Here is a 20495-nt window from a genome sequence, read left to right as displayed (position 1 = left end):
CTGCCCAGCTGCCAGTCTGTTCTTTGTTTTCCCTAAGCTGTCCACCCTCCTCACCCAGATCTGCCCGCCCTGGTCCATCAGCACACAGACTATAATTCAGGATGTCACAGTCATAGAGCGTAGAGGTCCGCTCGAGGTCCAGTGGGGAGGTGACCCCTCCAAGGTCACATGGTGGTGAAGCCACGGCTCCCTTTCAGTTCTCTTTCCATGATTTCGGCCCCTCTCCTCAGTGAGGTTGGGCTCACTCGATGGCAGACATTTTTGATTGGTCTGTAACTGGGTTGCTGTCTCCGAGGGGCCACAGATCCCCTTTCTTTCCAGATCTGGGCTATACTAGAGGCCTGACAAGGACACAGCAGGATGGGTGCCTAGGACGCCACAGGCCTGTGACGTGGGCGAGCCATCCTGGCTGCTGTTCATGACTTCAGCCAGCTTCAAGCTGGCCAAGTCCTTTTCAGAGAGAGTCCTGAAGAGGGCAGGGTCCCTTTATTGCCAAGACTCCTCTGTGCGCCCTCTGACAAGCGGCTGGCCCCGGTCCCAGCTGCCGGCCTTGCCCATTCCCTTCCTGGTGGCTGGCTGGGGGCCACCAGAGGGAGAGAAGATGCAGCTGAGTCACGAGCTCACAGCAGCTGTTGTCTTCTCCTAATCAGATCCCTCTGTGTTCTGAAGTGGAAGCTTTAGAACAATTGGGAACATAAGCAGTATGCTAAACTCCCAAGATATGGGGACCTTGTGCTCTGGAGAGGGCGCCCAGTGGCCACTTGCCTCATCTGAAGCTGCCTCCTTCCTCCTACGGCACTGAAGACTCCCGGTTCTCCGCTGTGCTGTGACGAGGAGGCCCTTATTCTCTCCTCTGCAGAGTTCCTCGAGCAACCACTCTGTTGTCTGGGATTCAGGCCCTTGTTGATTGTGACTATTTTTGCCTAAATATCTGTGCATTTAAAGAGCTTGTGGTTGTTACTCGTACATGGGTGTTTATTCTGTGCTGCTGCTACCTGGCTAGAGAATTTGGCAATTGCTTAGTTTTTTGTACTTAGTAGGTCGAAAGTCAGACTAACTACACCCATTCGTTTGTGGAGCATGAGCTTTGGATTGCAGGAGAGCAATAGGTCTGGTTATTCTCAGGCTTATTTTCAGTGACTAAATATGAAATTTTATTCGTCCTCTCCCTTATTTGCCTCATATAAGGCCAACTAATGGACCTTGGCTGAAAGAGCAAACTAAGTTACCATCAGAGAGTGAAATCCAACATCTGCTTTCTTTTGGTAGAACAACATAGCTAATTTTTTTTTAAAGGGGATGCTATGTAAAATGTATAATTTTAATCCTAAAATTAAAATTTCAGGTATAAGTATGTTATGTAATAGCAAGTAAGAGCTTGGCTTTAAAAATAAATCTTTCAAAATGCAAATTGAGTTGTCAAATTCTCATGCCTTTTAGTTAAAATAGTCACTACTGCCATTTCTGGAAATCTGTGGCTCTGAATTTCTCATGGATCCTAGACTCTTAACATTTGGGCAAAACATTTAATCATTTTCCCTCTGTGTCCTCACTTCCCAACCCTAGAATCAAAATGCAGTTTTGGAGAAGAATTTGTCGGTACTTACTAAGTATTTAGTACTGTTACTGTTCTGTGCTAGAAGTTTATTGGCATTTAAAGCACTGTGCTTGAAATATCTTTACAACCAGTGATCATTAAAGCATAATGAACTAAGTACCAGGGGACCTCTTAATGATGCTGGTATTGAAGAATAATATTCCCTGCAAGAGCTGAAAGGCTCCTGCCCTTGGCTGACGCTAGCCATCATGAAGACTTCAGGTAAGTCCTTGTATGTAAAACTGGTTCCCTACATCAGGCTGTGGGTGCTAAAGCATCGTTTAAGGACTGCATGTGTGGCCTATCCACATTTTAATGATGACAAGATCACGGGGAGCTGGATAAGCACAACCACAGAAGACCACTTAGTTTTATTTCGCCTACTTATACCCTAAGTATTCAGAATGTCATTTATATTACACACACACACAGGTCATTATCAAATACAAAATGAAAATGAAGAAAGCAGGTCATTCCAATACTTTTTATTTGAGTGTGAAACCATTCATATCTTGCACAACTGTACAGATAAAACTATTTCCATTTTAGCTGTAGATGTGATTATCACACTGAGTGGTGTGACCAAATATTTTATTTACAGAACAACTGCTAAAACATCCGATGTCACGTTTCCATTTATTTCTTACCCATAGGGTAATAGGTCCACCATAGTTTTTTGGTGTTTTTTATAATACAGAAAGAAAACCTATGTTAATCTCTAACAAACCTCACAAACTGCTACAAATCTAACAGAAAAATGCCTACGAAAAGATTTTCCAAAAGTACAATACATTTTTATTTCCACACATACACAGTATAGTATAGGTTCAAAGGCACAGCTTTGAGTTTTTTCTATCAAAGTGTCGGAAATTTTTATAGTCTTATGAAGGAACCATGGAAGTCATTTTCACACTTGGTGCTTGGTAAGTTAAAAGTTTGGTCCATTCAGTTTCACAGAGTTAATACAGCAGAGCTGAGTATGATGCTCAATGCCATAAATCCACATTCTCACAGAACTTTAAAAACCCCTCTCCTGCCTTCTGCTGACACTAGCCATTGTGCAAACTTAGGACAAATACTTGCGTGTAGAAGAACCGGTCCCCTACAAACCTCACTCAACTTAAGGCATACAGAACAGGCCTCTTCCTTCCCCCTAAACAGTGCTTACATTCCAAGGCAATGCAGGTACTGTGACAGACATAAGTGTAACAGGGAATCTAGAGTTTCCAGATACCTCCACTTAGCCCTGGTGCTCCAGGAAGCAGTGATGACACCACCAGGAAGAAGGGATGCTTAGGACATATCTGAGGGGGCTGTCTGTTGTACAGTAAGATGACAGCCAGATGGAAAGGTGAATGCTCTTGGTTAAATTATGTGCCCATCCAAAAGCACAAACCAGATTCCGTCTCTAGTATCCACCCTTCAAGACTAAAGAGCTTCTGTCAACAGGAAAATAGGTAATTGACTGGCAATGGTTGCCAACATAAAGTGAAGGCATGGAACAGAGGGAAAAGGCACAGGTCGGCCTGCCCGAGATAGTGCTCTATACAAACAGTCCAGTCTGGCTTGGCTACAGGAACCCAACCTCACTGACTCTTAGTGAGTCCCGTTTCTGAACTAAAGTTTATTCATCCCACACTGAATCCCAGCCTCATGTTCATTAAGGAAAATGGATGCCTAGGAATAGTCCAGGAGTTATGATGTATTGAGATAAAATTCTTCTGGGGGTGGGTGTTGAGTTTATTATTATTATTATTAATAATTATTAATATTAAATATGGATTTCTATGAAAGCAGTCACTTAGCCCATCCTGTGGAGGCCTCTCCGTTGATGTAAGCAAAGCCAGGAAAGTGTTGCATGTGCTCGTACTCAGAATTCCTGCGCGTGGTCAGGGGTGTGTACATGTCACTAGAGTTTCCATACCTCGTGGAATGCACAGACGGGCTTGTGTAGCACGTGTTGGCTGTGGGCACCTCTGGCCATCGGGGGGTGACTGGGGTAGGATGCAGTCTGGGAGTACTGCTCATCAAACAAGGTTCCATCCGGGAAGTGGGGCTATTAAACGGGTACTTGTTGAGGGGAAAGAAATTCCACAAAGTTAAAATTAGCTTGAAGTTGCACATACACAATATCAGTCATGTTCACAGTTTAAGTTAAATTTCTTAAGATGCTGTTAATGAAAGTTGATGGGAAGTAATCAGTGAAATTCTGAAAGATTGACTCTCGGTCTAGGAAGCATATAACAGGAGAAATGCAAAGGATTTCACAGCCAGAGTTAGGCTGACAGTCACTCAACCAAAAATACTGACTTCGTGCTCTTAATCTGCAATATTTTGGGGAGTCAAACCCAAAAGAAGGAATAACCCCACTGGGAATACAAGGGGGGGGGGAGAGAGAGAGAGAGAGAGAGAGAGAGAGAGAGAGAGAGAGGGAGGGAGGGAGAGAGAGAGATAGTGTGTGTGTGTGTGTGTGTGTGTACAGGAGGAACAGCATGTCCAAATAGATACGGATATATGGATGGATGGTTTTGAGCTTTATCATTTTAGGAGATGTGATAGGTCCCACTCCATCAACCCAAGAGAACAATACTGCCAAGAAAAACACAATGACATCATTAAAAATAGCATTTTACAGTTGAATTCAATTATGAACTGCAACCTAAAAGCAGGCTTTTGAAGAGGAAGCAACTCAACAGCTTCAAAGGTTATTATTAGTGCCTATCATTCAGAGAACATCTCTCTTTTTGGTTCACATTCACTGAAGTCCTAGAAGATATACAAGCTGGAAATGGTAAATTATTGGGCTTGGTGTGAATGTGGAAGAAGGAGTCAAGATAAGCCAAATGGGAGGGGAGGTGCTTTTGTGCAGGCCAGGAAAACAGGTGTTAATAGCCACCAGAAGAGGGGAAGCCGTTCTGGAAAGAATCGGGAATAAGAGGAGCGCCCCTGAAGTGCTGCTGCTTTTACATTCTTTTCAGTTACCGAGACAGCTATGCAAATAAGCCGCTTTTAGTACAATCAGAGGGGAGGAAGGGGAGGAGCTCTGGGCTCCCTTTGCGAGCTCCCGGGTGTGCAGGCCAGGCAACACAAAGATTTCCTTGCTGTGCTAAGGGCCACCCCAACAAGAGCAGGAGCCAGTCAATAAGGGAGGCAAGGGCAACGAGTAGGGAGAGAGCCTATATGTGCAAATGTCGGAATTCTTCTGCTCCCCATCTGTCTTCCCTGACAGTTGGAGAGTGGAGCCCCCAGGGATTCGGTGGGAAGCTGCCCCCTGTGAGGGAGACAGACAGGCTGAAGCCTAGCCAGCCAGGAGAAGGGGTTATGACAACAGTGGTGGCCCCTGTAGTCGAGCGGGCCAGAGGGGAACTGTTCTGCCTCTTTGAGTGGGAGCCCGAGGGGCAGCAGGGGAAGGCTGTTAGGCCCAAAGCATGCGAAGAGAACCAGCTATTCACAGGTCAAGGAGGAGGGCGCCGAGTTCTAGTAGTGAGGGTTTTGTCCTACCTAGGACAGACAACACGCCTTCCGCAGTCAGAAGAACAGGTAGGAAAGAGGGAGAAGGGCGTAGGTGGTATCTGGGAGCTGGGGGGACGAGGCACCAAGGGGTGTTGCCAAGGAGACCAGGGACAGCACACGGAGCCTTTCATAATCCCCAAATCAGCGGCGTGCATGGCAGCCACGGTGGACCCTCAGGCCTGGGCGGTGGGATTCTAGCCTAGGACCCATTCTAAACCCCAAAGAGACCGTACTGAGATTGGGCCCTGCCCAAGATAACAAGATCCCGGGTGTTAAATAGGTAATATTAAGAAGTATTATTACAAAATGGTCTCTAATTTTTTCCAAAAGGTGGCTTCCCCCTCCTGAGAGTCTCTCAGGGAAGCTCCCTGGATGCATGTCCCTTCCCTGGCACAGAGGCCTCCTCTCTGGTCCTCTGGCCTGCCCAGCTGGTTCCCACCTCAGAGAATTTTGTCCCACCTGTTCCCTCTGCCTAGAACACTTCTTCCCCACCCCTACCCCCAAGCTCCTTCCATGCCTGCCTTTTCATCATTCTTTAGACCTCAGCTCAAATGTTACCTCTTCAGAGAGACGTTTCTGGACATCCTCTCTCTCCAAGCTAAGTGCCTCACCCCCCGTCTCTCAGGTCAGGATCTTAGTTAGCATCCTGCTTGTCAGCTGTCTCCTTCCACTGGCTTATATTCCTAAGCTCCTGGTGGGGCTTTGTCATGTTCTCTACCATATGCCCAACACCTGAAATGATGCCGGGCACCTAGCAGGTGCTACATAACTTATCTGGTGAATGAACACTAGGACGTTACCGCTAGAAAGAACGTTAGGGATCATATAATCCAACCCCATGTTGTACAGAAAACTAGCATCCATAAAGTGAGGCGCCACATGGCAAGCTAGTGGGAGAGCTGGCAGAAAAGCCCGGTCCTGAGCTGGTACTTTCCTCCACATCAGTTTGGCCCAAACGAGGCATGACCCACCACAACTGAACTGCAGAGAATTCAGAGAGGAAGACACTCCTTTCCTGGAACACAGCCCATTAAACTCGAATCTCTCTGTCACTCTTCCTTTAAGCTCCCGCCTCCCCTACAGACCACAGGGTCTTACAACCCTGACCAGGCCTCAGCTTGATGCTTCTGACAGAGTCCTACTTGCCTGGCCTGTGTAGGTACCACGTCACTGCGTGGACTTGGAGGCTCCCCCCAACAGAGCCCAAGAGAGCGTGTCTTTTGTGCCGAATCAAGGACCCTAGATGCAGCTGTGCCCAGGGGTTGTGTCACAGGCTCAAAAGAGTAATTGCCTGGAAATGAGACTGGCTCAAAATATCTCCAATGTGACAATAAAATTCTGTTACCACAGAATCCGGCCTGGAAAATTCTGTCCCGTTAGGTCAGCTAATTGCAAATGAGTCAGTGACTCGTCTTCCCCGTGGTGAAGAGACCATTGAAAGCTGAGAGGCTGGAGTGCCGCTGCCCGGCCTGGCCATTAAAGCCGCCAGTGAGGCCCCTCTTTAGCCTGGCGGGAGCACCCGCCTCACCTTTCACACTTCACATCCGGGTTCACGCGGGCTCCTCGGGCCTGCTGGGCACAAACCCTGGGGTCCCGAGAGCTCTGCTCAGGATAAAGGCACTTTTTGTTGAGGGCCCCTAACCAGAAGTTAGCCTTTTCTAGGTCAAATCCCACACTGTTGCTACTGATGTGAAAATGGAGATGAGTCACCAGTCCCCACCCCATGAGAGGTGTGCGAGGGGTGTCTGTGGGCACGTGTGTGTGCACGTGTGTGTGCACAAGTGGGCAAAGGTTCCCTCAAGGGGCCGTGACGTTGAGTCCATCTCAGCTGAGACTGACCCCGGGCCTTTCTGGAACCATTTTAGGAAGTGCTATTTTGAGAAGTGACTACTCACACCAAGGGCTGACTTTCCTGCACTTGGAGAGGGAAGAATGAGCCCTTTATCCCTGACCCTCACCAAATGGGCTGCTACTGGAGCACGGGTGAAAGGTGGCCCCCATCGGGAGCACAAACTGTTTTCCTATGAAAGGCGGCTCTCACTGACCAAAGTTCTGCCAACAGGCACCCCCCACCCAGGACATAGCTTCCCCAAGACTGTGCCAGACGGTCCACATCTGCTGAGCTCTTCGGGTCACGATTAATTGAGTTAATACATGTGAAACACTTTGAGCTTCCACGCAGTAAGTTTTCAAAATGTGGTAACTATTATGGATATTCTTCTTCTTCAAGTCATAGCATCGTGGTCCACTAATGAAAGGAAGAGCCTTAGTGACTGACCACCTGGTCCTACCTCTCACTTTACAGGTGAGAGAACTGAGGGCAAGAGAGGGGAAATGATCTACGTGAGGTCAGACAGCAACTTACTACCAGAGTAAGGATCCATTCATCCCTTCATTCATTGACGAGTATGTCCTGAGGACCCACCAAGGGCCAGGTCTGTTCTGGGTCCTGGGAATAAAATGGTCAGAAAAAAAGGACCTGGTCCCTGCCTTCACAGAGCTAGTAGAGTTGAGGAAGACAGAAATTAATTCTATAATTATGAAAATATAATAACAGCGGTGTTACAAATGATGATGATGAAAATATACACACAGAGTGTGAACTATGAGCTAGGCCTTGTTCTAACCTTTATTAACTCACTCACACCTCGCAGCAGTACCTATGAAATAGGTACTAGAATTATCTCCATTTTCCAGATGAGGAGACTGAGGCACAGAGCTAATCAGAGGCAGAGCTGAGATTTGAACTCAGGAAGCCTGGCTCTACAGTCAGAGATTTTATACCACTATGGTGGACTGCTTTTATTCCCTTCGGCCCAGGATGCTATCCCAAAGTGGAGCACGCTAAGCAAACTTTGTAGCAGTCACTGGGCCACTGAGATCGAGGACCCACTGGCCCTGGGCTGGTCCACTGGAGTTGCCGTGAGAGCTGTGTGACCGGCTGGCAAGGCTGGGCCTTGGCCATACAGACGAGAAATGCACAACAACTTTCTGGTCCACTCTAAGTGTCTTTCTAGCCAGTGTGCTTCTGGTTGATCAAATGGCTTTTGAGCTCAAGGGCCCACTTCACATTCATGGCTGCTGACAGGGTAGAGGTTCCATGAATGTGTGTTGAATGAGACTCAGAAATACTTTGTGGCCATGTGTTTGGTTTGTCTTCTCTTTCTGGTTGGGCATGAGAATGGGGAACCTGGGAAAGGGCAGCTGATACCATCCCTTGTTCACTTATTTTGGTGTGGACAAGTGCAGCACAGCGGCAAGAAGGGTGTTTTTCTGAAATAATTCAAACCTTACCCTGTGCAACCTGATTCATCTGGACTCACTACTTGAGAAATTACGAGAATTCAAACAGGACTGGAGGTTTACCTTTGTAGTACCCATGAAGAAAGCATGTCTTGTATAAATGAGTAGTATAAACAAGGGCACACAATGCCCTATTTCAAGAAACAAATGACTTCACGTTATTTTGTGTATATAAATGCTGGGATGTCTGCGATTACTGAACTTCACAGAGGTGCTGTATCCGTTCTTTAAGGCAAACCTGGTAGGCATTTACTTGCAGAAGTTAGTTTCTTGTGCTAATGACCAACTGCATTCTTTAACCATATTCTATGGTTGTGATTCTTCTTCCATTCAGACTAATCTTTTCCCCACTAAGTCTGATGTAATGAAGTGTGATATTCAGTATTCAGGAGTGGAACGGCTTGACCTCTGCTCTGGAAAGCTAAAACTAATTAGCCCTGCAGTGGATTTTCCCCTATGTGCTCAACCTTAAACCAAAGTACCAGGAAAGGAAAGAAACACAGTATCTTGGGTGTGTGATTCTTCTCTTTGGGAACTTGAAACATATGAAGAACAGCTGCAGTAACCTCTCCAATTTACCTCCCACCCCCTAAAACACACACCATGTAGTGTTCAGTGCCACGGGCCTGGGGTTGAGATTGCGAGAATTTGCCTTTGAGTCCGCTTTGTCACTTACTGGATGCATGACCTGGGGCAAATTACATTCTGAGGTTTTCCTCGTCTTTAAAACCTGGGGAAAATGCCTTCTTCCTGAGGTTGCTCTGAGAATTAAGTGAGCCTCTGTATTTGAAAGTGCCTAAAACAGTGCTTGACGCATAAATGTTAATGAAAAACGAAACGAAGGATTCTTTGTCTTTAGACAGTACCCTCCCCAGGAGACGTGCTGATCTCACCCTTCTAACCCTAACCCTAACCCATCGACCTGGGCAGAGATGTTATATAACTAACGGCTCCCCACCCCACTTTACAAACGGAGATGAAGGCATTAAGCACCAAGTGCAGAGCAGGAGCGGGTGGTGGGGGTCAGAGGTTGTGGAAGGACCTTGCCTGAGAGCCACAGGACACAGTGGTGAAGAGGCTGCAGGACCCTTCCACCTCCCACACCTAGTCTGGGTTCAGCGGGCTCCTCCACGGGCGTTTGTTCAGTCCTCAGCCCTTCGATTAGGACCGGCGATTAACTGATAGTGCTCCAGCTGGGAACCGCTGTGGTTTCCAGGGTGGATGCTTCGATCACCAGGGACCGCGGGGGCCTTTAGGAGCCATTCGCGCGGGCCTTTAGGAGCCGCTGGCTCCTTTTTGTAGCAAAAGGCTTTAAAAATAACACCCCAGAAAAACCAGCTCCAGAAATTTCATGAGGAGGAATGAGGGAGTGAAGAAAGAGGGAAGATAATGCCAGGAGCTGTGGCTGGGATTTTAGCTTGATCTTGCCAGTGTCTCCTTACTGGAGCCGAAGCTCCCCCAAAGCAGGCACGCTTCCGTCTCATTCTCCCCGTATTCTCGGAGGCTAAGCAGTGCTTGCCGCACAGTGGGCACTCGACAGTCGTGGGGGAGCAACTGAATGAATGAATGAGTGGGCTGCTTAGACTGTGTGTGACCCAGTCTACGGCAGCAGCTCTAAGTCACTTAGGGGATCACCGTGGGGGAGCACAGACCCTGCTCCCAAGAGAAGCAGTACCTAGGGAACAGGCCTCTGTGTGTGACGCAGTTGGAGACCTATAAGGAATGCCCCAGGTGATGATTTAGAGGAAGCCACTTCTTGGCTTGTCTGGGGATTATACCAGGGCTCCCCCTGGTACCGCGGATGGAGATCAAAACAGACGCCTGTTTGCCCCGCGTGCCCGTGGACCGTGGGTACACCCTGCTCGGTGCCCTCCCTCGGAGGCAGGTCTGCGCTGACAGCTGATGTAACGGCAGCCTGCATCCCAGCTCACGTCCTGCCGCCTCTGTTCTGGACCCCTGCAAGTGCTTCCTGGCAGCGCTGCCTGTTCTGCCAGGCCCCTCCCTCTCTGCTTCGTCGTCCTCTGACCCGTGCTGAAGGACCTCTTTCCTAAGCATAGCTCTCATCTGGCCTCCCAAACCTGCCGCCCTGCCTGCCACACACCACAGTTGTTTATGCTGCCCCACCTCCTGTTCACTTCTCTGTTCAACAAACAGTGGATGCCCTCTATGAGAGGTGACAGAGGCTGGTGCTTAAGAGCCTGGGCAGCCAGGGTCACACTGCCTGGGTTCAAGTCCTCAGGCAAGTTATTCTCGCTTCCTTTCTGCAAGGGTTACCGTGGAGGTGTGGAAAGTGCTCGGCACGGGACAGCATTCAGTAAAAGCTAGCTGTTCTTTCTGGTGGGTGCTGTGACCCAGAGGTCCTAGACTTAATTTCCGCCTTCAAGGAGCGCTGGGGTCTCCTGTGGGTGTCAGGAAAGTCAGTGATGAGAAGTATGCCAACAGAAGAAAGCCCAGTGCGCCATGTGAGTACAGAGGAGCGGCGCCGAATACGGTCCTGGAGGCAGGACGAGGGCAGTGTCAGCAAGTGCCGCACAGACAGTGGGATGCTTGTCCTGAACAGCAAGCAGAAGAGGCTGAGGAAGAGAATCCCAGCCCGAGGCAACAGCATCTGCGAAGACCTGGGGGAACTGCACGTGGGCTGGCATGGCTGGGGCAAAGGTGGGGTATGGCTGGGAGGCCAGAAAGGCAGGCAGAGCCCAGATGATCATGAGTCTTGAGAGACGTGCTAAGGAGTTGAACTTCACTTTGAAAGCGATGACATGCAAAAGAGGGAGAGTGTTATGGCCAGTTGGCTTTTTTTCCCCCAAAAGATTCCTCCAGCTGCAGTATTGGGGATGGACCAGAGATGGGGCAAGTTCAGTGGCATGGCAACAGATGGGAAGGCTTTTGTCATCATCCAGGTTGGATAAAGACCTGATCTGAGGCAAGGACAGGGAGCGTGCAGAGACAACGAGGATGCAGAATTGGATGGAACTGGTGACCAGTTGTGTTTGGGGCCCAGTGCACAGGACCCCAACACTGGTGTGACAGGTGCAGCCACTATCCCCACTCACCAAGGCCACAGAGGAGCAATGTGGTTTGTTAGACAGTGAAGAGCCAAAGGCCTGAGAATGATCTGATAAGGGTTCATTTCAGGAGGACTCTTCTGGTAAGGTTGTGTGTGTGGGCTGGACTGAAAAGGAACAGACGTGAAACCAAGAGACCAGTCAGGATGATGCTGGCATGACAGTCCTGACAGGACTCCATGAGGCTCTGACTGCACCAGGAGCGGGTGGTGGAAGAGGACACAAAAGATCCAGTCTGAGAGTGGCTGCCCGAAAAAAGGACAACAGACATCGCGGCTGCTTGGCTCCTGGGAGAGAGGTCAAAGGGAGGACAGAACTAAAGACACGTGGTCGGCACCCGTGTGCGTGAAAGCAAGTGGGGTGAACTCTGGCTGAGCACCCACTGTGGGCAGCCACTGGAGGGAAGAGATGGCACTGAGGAAAAGACTGCCCTTTCCTTGGAGACACACAGTATGCAGAAGGTGCTTATTAATTGTGTTGAATTGACTAGACCTGACCCCAAGCACACCAAGGCCTGGACAACAAGCGGGGCCGCCAACTCACCTGTGCGGAGCTCCTGTGGTACGGGGTGTAGTGGAGCGGTCCCGAGATGGCTGTGTCGTGCGGGAGGGCCGGGTACTGGCTCTGCATTGGGGGAGGATGCTGGTTGCCATAGCTCCCATAGTTATAGCTTCCCGTGTACCTGAAACGCATTAGGCACATTGAATATTGTGAGTAACAGCAGGGAGAACAAATCAGTTTGACACCTTTAAACATCAACCTCATCTACTTTTGTTCCTTTTTGTTCTTTTCTTCCTTTTTGTTTTCCATTTTTCTTCTTTCTGTTTCCTACCATCTCCACTCTGCGGCTTTGTTGTGATAGTTTTAAACTCCCAGGTGGGTTTTCCTCCTCCCCTCAGCGTACCTCCCTCACCACCCGGCGGGTGCGCAGGGAATGAAAACCAGCCCTGAGCGAAACATCATTAGTGATGGAAACCTCTTCTCCTGTTGTGGTAAAAAAGCCCCATATTATAGCCTGAAGTCAAATAGGAAAAAAAGAAGAAATTACTTTGGGACTTCTGTTTTTGTATTCTTCAGGCCTTTGCTTTCCCCATGTCTCCGGTGCAGGGGGGAAACACCATGGCCAACCAGGCGTCAGCCTCCGGTTCTAAGCCTGGCTCCACCACTTCTCAGCTGTGGGACCTTGGCTACTCGCACCCTTGTTTCTCACATCTGTACTAAAAATGCTGCACATGACCCCGAGGGTCACTTTCTATTATAAAATAGTCTTGTGGAAACATAGGATACTGTTACCACTATTATTTTTTTTTTGCGGTACGCGGGCCTCTCACTGCTGTGGCCTCTCCCGTTGCGGAGCACAGGCTCCATACGCGCAGGCTCAGCGGCCATGGCTCACGGGCCCAGCCGCTCTGTGGCATGTGGGATCCTCCCGGACCGGGGCACGAACCCACGTCCCCTGCATCGCAGGCGGACTCTCAACCACTGCGCCACCGGGGAAGCCCTACCACTATCCTTAATAACATCTTTACAGCAAAGACGCTGACATATGACCACACGGGTGTCTGTGGTGCCATTTCTGCAGAGTCAGAAGATCTCTGAAACAATTTCTAAGTCGATTTTAAATGTGTGGGGAAATACGCTAGGAGGCCCCGTGAGGAAATGGTGGCTGATCCACTGATGGGTCAGGGGCACCTGAGCCTATGGAATTAACTTCAAGTATGCCCACAGCCAGGCCTGAGGCTACCACATGGAAGGGACCTGAGCGGCCCTCCTCCATCCCCTCCTGTGTCCCCCAGAGCTGGTCTGTTGGAACCTGGCTTGTGAGGCTTACTGTACCTACATGACAGAGTCTCGTGAGAAGAAGGGCCCTTTTTAACATCATAAGTGCTTTTCAGATAACTGCACATTAGACACTGTGTGAGGAATGTCTTTTAATAAAGACAATGCAAAGTGGCAAAAAGCTGTTACCCTTTTAAATGGATCTGTAGCTTATTCATCACAGTAACATCACTACAGATTAGGGGGAAAAATATGGGCAAAATCAATGATTTATTTCTTCAGGGTCCAAAGCGCCACTGGAACCCAGGGGGATTCCCTGAACCCCATGAGTGACTGCTGCCCTCCAGGGACCTCCAGCCTCGGGTGAGGAAGCCCTCCTCCTATCGAGTCATAAAAGACTTGGACCCACCATGAAGCTGTGTTATAAGGCTACAAAGTGCACAAGGACCACCCAGGGGAGCTGCAGAGAGGGAGTATTCAGTTTTCCTTCCTAACGGAGGCAGACACAGGCTCAGTCAGCCTGACCCTTACCAGCTGTGTGGCCTTGGGGAACTGGACTCGGTGCAGCCTCAATTTCCTCATCTGTCAAGCAGGGTGACTCGCCTGCCTCACTTGGTCATTGTGGGGACTGCATGAGACGGTTGTACAGGGGCAAGAGCACGCGGAGAACTCAACAGAGGGCGCAACCTTCCTGTCCTCAGAAAACCACTACTGAGTAAACCCTCCCCTTTCAAATCAAACGTAAAAGCGAGGCAACATCCCAGGAAAGTCACCTACCCGTGCTCATCTCTGTGGGGATAAACTGGGATCCTGTGTGTGACCGAGGAGGAAGGCACGTGTGTACTCCTCATACAGGGCAGCTGTTGGGAGTTTTCAGCTGGGGACCCTGCCGCCGTTGTCACTGTGTATGTTAGAGACCATGTGTATGACTGCATCGCTCCTGCAGAGACAAACGAAGATGCATCAGTCAGTAACAGTTCTCACACCCCCAGTTTTTCCTTAGAATGCCAGCAGCTTCCCATTGCTCTTCAGCTGAAAGCCAAAATCTTTATAAAGCATGTGTCTTGGTCCTTGCTGATCTCACAAGAAGCATCCCCTACCCTCTGCCTTTGTGCTCTCTGATCCAGCCACAACAGCTTTCTTTCATGTTTTCCAGAGTACCATGATTCCCAGCAACACAGGGCCTTGGCACATGCTGTTTCTGCTACCTGGAATCCTCAGTTTTCCCTTGGTACCCACTCGTTCTTCATATCTCAATGCAAAGAAGCTGTGTCCTAACCCCAGACTAAGTCAGATCCCTTACTGCATGGTGGTGCCCACCACAATTTGTAATCTTACACCCATTAATGAATGTGATAGAATTAATGCCGACAGAATTAATGCCTAATTCCCCACACCAGACTATAAGTTCCATGAGGGTAGGAGCCTTGTATGTTTTGCCCACCATTAGGTCCCTGGTGCTTAGCACAGAGACTGGTGGCCAAAAGATTTTCAATAAAAATTTTAAAAGGAAGAAAAGGGAAAGGGAAGACAGGAAGAAAGAAAAAGAGGGAGGGAAGGAGGGAGGACAAAAGAAAGCTCAGGGCGATGTAGCTCAGACGGGCTCCCCAAATAACTTCTCAGCATTCAACTAAACAGGTGTTAAGGATCCAACAAATTGCTTTAAGCAAAGATAAGTAGATTATTGGACTCTGCCTGCCCAGGTCTTTTTGAAGATTATTAGACAGTGACCTTAACGGTGACCTATTCCATACATATTATTAATTCCATTAATTTGCTTTTTAATTGGATACCTTGAAAGTGCTAGGGACTGGGAAAAGAAACTGACAAAATTTAAAACCTTCAAGAGGCTTAGGAACTTTATGAGATAGAATAAAAAATGGTAATTTAAGAAATCACTAATAGTGATAATAAAGTCATCAGCTTAATTTCTGATAAATTTAGAATGTTGATATAATGGAAAGGATTAAACCTATTTTAAAAGGTAGCACCTCCTTGTAGGCACATGGAAGACTGAAGAACTGGTTAAGGGAGGTCATTTTTAAGGTGAACTAAAAGAGAAAACTTTGGTCCTCTAATCCTGTACCTTCTACGCAGACCATGTTTAATCTTGAAATTCTTCTGGGAAGATAAAGGAAAGGTTTTCATTTAAAAGTGGAACTCTACCATAATGTCTCTTTGCTCTGGGTTCTAATTCTGCCATGCACTGGCTGTAAGATCTTGAGCCAGCCTCTTAAATTTTATCTGTCTTTCTTTCATAATCTGTAAAATAGGGATAATTACGCCTATTATATCATGTAAGTCATATAAGTCATGTAAGTCATACCTTGTATGACTGTTGTGAGGATTAACTGAGATAATATATGTCAAAAAGCCTGGCACGTGGTAGGCTTTTAATGATATTCAAGCACTCTTCATTATGAATTCAGGTATTCTTACATCAGACTTTCTTAAAGTAGAAATTTCTTTATTTCCCATTTCAGATTCCAAGGAAGAAGGACAAGTTTCTTGGGTCAGATTCTGTCACCAGGGGTGAAACGTTTGAATAGCAACACTGATTTAACTAATTACAGCAAACTTCTAAACCCATGTTCTTCTGCAAAATCACAAATATCCTTATCCACCAGTATGGCTAAAAGCACCCCTTCTTGGTTTGGATATCCACACCATTATTTTCCCCCCAAAGATAATGACTTTAGCAGGCTGTGTGCTAGGTGTCATTTATAATAAATGCAAGAAGACTAGAAGGAAAAAAAAACCCAAAATGATCATGTCTCAGAGGACTGGATTATGCCTGACTGCTCTCCTCTATATTTTGAACTTCATATGAAATTATATAACTGTTGTAATTTTTTAAAATACCCTTTTTTATTAAAACAGGTTATTGCTGAGGATGGTTTTAACATTTTTTTCTTCATTGTGCTTATCTGTATTTTTCTGTAAAGAATGTGTATTGCCTCTGTGAAAAGAAAGACATTATTAAAATGTATTAAACAAATTTCACAATTAGAAATGGAATTGGGTGGGGTGGGAAGTTTGGGAAAACAATGAACCAGCCACAGCAAGCAAGTAATTAACCCTTCAAGGCCCTGGGACCTCAGGAGAGCACAGCGAGGTCAGTGGCTATTTTAAAAGGGGCAGTCGGGGAAGCCAAAGGATTTTCTTCCCCCAGCTCCGCCAGCAGTAGGAAGACACAGTGAGAATAGCCATCACCTGAGAGAATGCAGCACAAGTTACTTTTGTGTGAGTTCCTGGAGCACAGCAACGGTTCCTTATTCATCTCTGTATCCCCAACAGAGGGTTTGCCAAATAGTAGGTGTTCAGTAAATTTTTGTTCCATTGAATTTGTTGTTGAAGGAGTAAATGCTGCTAGAAATAGACGTTATCAAACAAAAAGCTAGTGGAACTCTCGGAAAAATGGGCTCCTGTGGTCTGGGAAACAAAACCCCTAAATGGCCATGTGCCAGCAACCTAACAGATCCACTCAGGCAGGCTTAAGCAGATTAACACCTACTGGCTTGGGTGAGAAACGCTCTCTGCCTGGGGAGCAGAAAAGAACACCCCTTGCATTCCCTTTCCTACCGGTGGGACCTCCAATGAGGACTGCTGCTTCTTCATTTTTAAGGAAACTAATAAAAGAAAATCTGTGCAGTTACTAGTTTGTGCTTAATTTTTAAGACAGCTCGAATGCTTTTTATTTGTTGGTAAAACAATAACAAACCTTCCATGTTCGTCTAATTCCCATCTTTCTCTTATTCTCGCCTCCCCATTCCCCCACGTCTAATTAAAAGTCTGAGAATAGTGGTGAAAGTCCCTGATCTTTGAGAATCCTCTAAAGATCCTATAGGATTTGAGAATCCTATAAAGTTGTTGTCCATGTTATAGTATTGAAACTGCTAGAGACGAATATTTTCTTTCCTTCTCATCCCCAGTAAAACATTCTTCTTCCCTGAATTTTTGTTGTTGTTGTTGTTTATTTTTCTTCTTTTCTTGAAAGGGGTGCCTCAGGACAGGGAGGATGCTTAGAATATAGGAGGTAATCAATAATGATTTGTTAAACGAGTGAATGAATGAATGATCATCCAACATAAACCAGTTCTCATACTAGTTTCTTTTTATATATTGACTCATTGGATCTTCACAATAATCCTTTTGAGGTAAGTAGTATTACCTCCTTTTTCAGGTGAGAAAATTGAGGCCCAAAACTTGGTCAGGTAAGTGGCAGAGTTGGGATTTGAACCCAGATCTGCCCAACTCCATAACCTTTCCACAATAACAGTTGCTTCTCACACTTGCATGTACATTTGCATCGCTGGGGATTTTGTTAAAATGCAGATCTGATTCAGTGGGAGATTGGGAGTTGAGCCAGCGATTCTGCATGTATAACAAGCTTCTAAATGATGCAATACTGTTGGTCCATGGAGCACGCTTTGAGTAGCAAGCCTCTAGGAAACACTGCCTCCTATCGTGCATCGTGTATGTTCAGGGCCATTACAGATCACAAGTTGTGAGACTCTGGTACAGACTTGTGAACATTTAAACTGCTTCCTAGCCTACCTGGCCATACCCTTCTGTCAGATTTTGGACTAAATCATTTGAACCTTTTCCCCACTAGAATTCTATGGACCATCACAGATGTTGCTCATGTTTTGGGCCAGCCTAAGCCTTTCTTAGTACCTTCCTGAGAAATAAGCTCCTTTAAGTACATCTAGATTCTAGAGCTGTCCTGCCCTATACATTAGCCAGTATAAATTTAAATTAACTAAAGTTAAATACAATTAAAAATTCAGCTCCTTAGTCACACTAACCACATTTCAAGTCCTCAGTAGCCTCAAGTGGCTGGTATCTACTGTTTTGGACAGCTCGGATTCAAAAAAACAAAAAAACGTTTCCATCATCACAGAAAGTTCCATTTGAACAGCACTGTTTGAGAGTATTTGATACTAAACAAACATTTCCTGTAACCTTCAAAACTGAGAAGAGAAAGAAGATTTTATATCTATCTCCACTCCCACTGGCTATCATCTATCCTAAAGGTAGCTGTGCTTAAGGAGAATTTTTTTTTTTTTTTTTTTTTTTGCGGTACGCGGGCCTCTCACTGTTGTGGCCTCTCTCGTTGTGGAGCACGGGCTCCGGACGCGCAGGCTCAGCGGCCATGGCTCACGGGCCCAGCTGCTCCGCGGCATGTGGGATCTTCCCGGACCGGGGCACGAACCTGTGTCCCCTGCATTGGCAGGCGGACTCTCAACCACTGCGCCACCAGAGAAGCCCAAGGAGAATATTTGCTGAAGCTGAAAACCTCATCTGTTTGAGTTACACTTTACCAACAGTTCCATGGCCAAAATCTGACTGACAAAACTGACCAGGGGCAGCAAATGCATCAGTTCCCAGAGAGATAAGCTGATATGGCATGACCTGGCCCCTGTCCACCTCTGCAGCTTCCTCTCCTGCACCTTCTCCCTCGTTTATATACATTACTCAGTCCTCACTATGCCAGGCTCTTTTCTGCCTCAAGCCCGTATACATGCTGATACCCACTACCTAAAATGATCTTTTCTTCTCCCCAGCCTTTATGTGGCTGGCCCCTTGTCATACTCCAGGTCTCAGATAAATGTCACGTCCTCAGAGAGGCCTCCTCTGACCAACATCTATGATGGGTCCCCATAGCACTTTTGACCATTCAAAATTATATATTTACCCAGTGCTTTACTTCTGTATCGACTCTCTTACCCACTAGAATGTAAGGATCACGAGGACAGCAACTGCGCCTATTTTTCTCGCTTGTGTACCCCAGGGCATGGCACAGATTAGACATGGCATTACTTTTTGCGGAATGAATGAACAGATGAATGAATGAGCAAATCCAAAGGTCCCAACATGAAGCCAAGCCCCTGGTGGTGTGAAGTCAGGGGCAGATTAAACAATCTATTTTCAATCCCGGTTTTTATTTCCTAACTTCATTCCTTTGGAGAAGAGGAGGCAGCAGGGATGGACGAGGAGGAATTCACTGGCAGGGACAACTCTGGGGCTCTGTGAGTGAGTCACTGCGGCTCTGTGGCGGGGCCGCAGTGTCCACCAACTCCCACTCACTTCAGCTGCCCTCAGAATAACTGAGCTTTTGTTACTTGGAAAGACTAGCCACCAGTTATCTTTGTTACATCCTCAACTGATGCAGAGAAAACGCAGCTGGGCAGGCCAGATGTTCTACAGTTAGGGCTATTTATGAGGAATTTGCCTTTATATTTCTTTAGGCATCCTAGCATCTCAATGATTTAATTTGCTGGTTTTGTGTTGCAGGGAACCCATGGTGGGAAGTTGAAAACATAAGTTTAATAGTTAACTTTTATTGTCATTGCTGAAGGAGGGAATACTTAAAATGACATCATAAACGAGGTCTCAGAACCCTTCGGGGGCCTGACTTGGACAGAGTGGGATCTTAACGTTTTGCTTTAAAAGACATTCAAGAATTGCAGCCCAGTGTCCTGTGAAGTGGGTGCTCCATTTGGAACCACCTGCCATGCTCCTGAAGAGGAGAGGCACCAGTTTTCCTTAAAGGAAGCTAAGATTTCTGAGCTTGCTGGGCCAGGAGGAAGGTGGCAAGCCCACAACATTGGAAAAAAAAAGGATAAATGGGCCAGATTCTACCTTGTGGAAATCTGTTGAAATGGAACCTTTTACCCAGTCTCTTCTCATGGCATTGCCACAGACTCTGACATACCCAATCAAAACTGGCCATGCATCAGGTGGTTTGGGGTGCTTGCTATGCCTTTCCTTTTCCCTCTGACTTTTCAAAACAATTAATAAACACCATCCTAAAACATATTTAGAAATACATACAGGTATGGACAGAGAACTAGATACAGATATAGATGGGTGGCTGTTTTCCTAGTGAGTCATAACTCATTCTCACACTACTTTGTATTCACTAGTCCTTGTGTCAAAGGTTCCCAAAAGGTTATGTGCAATGAATTAATTTTCTCTTTGTGCTCACCAGACAGACGTAATACTGTTCTCTTTTTCACAGCTGAAAAATGGGGAAGTGTCCATCAACAGTGAGACACTGCTATGTGGAAGAGCTGCAGGTACCTGATTGGCCCTGACTCTCAATGAGCTAAACTTGATGACATGTATATCATCTGAGCAATGATATTCAGAGTCCTAGAAGCCCAACAAAGTCACTAGATCACATAAAATTTCATGTAAGGCGTTAATAAGCTGTTTCAGCCAAGAGTATTTTT

At 46.8% G+C, this 20495-nt stretch overlaps 1 protein-coding gene across 2 annotated transcripts in view; it reads right to left on the bottom strand.

The window, feature by feature from the left end:
* Positions 1–3394: 3394 nt before the first annotated feature.
* RFX4 (regulatory factor X4) overlaps positions 3395–20495 on the bottom strand; it is a gene marked incomplete at both ends in the record, with an annotated part of 171482 nt that continues 154381 nt past the window's right edge. For both annotated transcript variants that reach the window (XM_082636573.1, XM_082636574.1), the window contains 3 exons: positions 3395–3667; positions 12022–12160; positions 14035–14197. In XM_082636573.1, coding sequence (XP_082492699.1) covers positions 3395–3667; positions 12022–12160; positions 14035–14197 — 575 coding nt within the window. The remainder of the gene's footprint in view (positions 3668–12021; positions 12161–14034; positions 14198–20495) is intronic.

The sequence above is a fragment of the Mesoplodon mirus genome (assembly GCF_964341445.2).
Source record: "Mesoplodon mirus genome assembly, chromosome: 11".
NCBI classification, from domain to species: Eukaryota; Metazoa; Chordata; class Mammalia; order Artiodactyla; family Ziphiidae; genus Mesoplodon; species Mesoplodon mirus.
The sequence above is the reverse complement of the archived record's forward strand: the minus strand, read 5'-3'. Positions and strand labels throughout refer to the sequence as shown.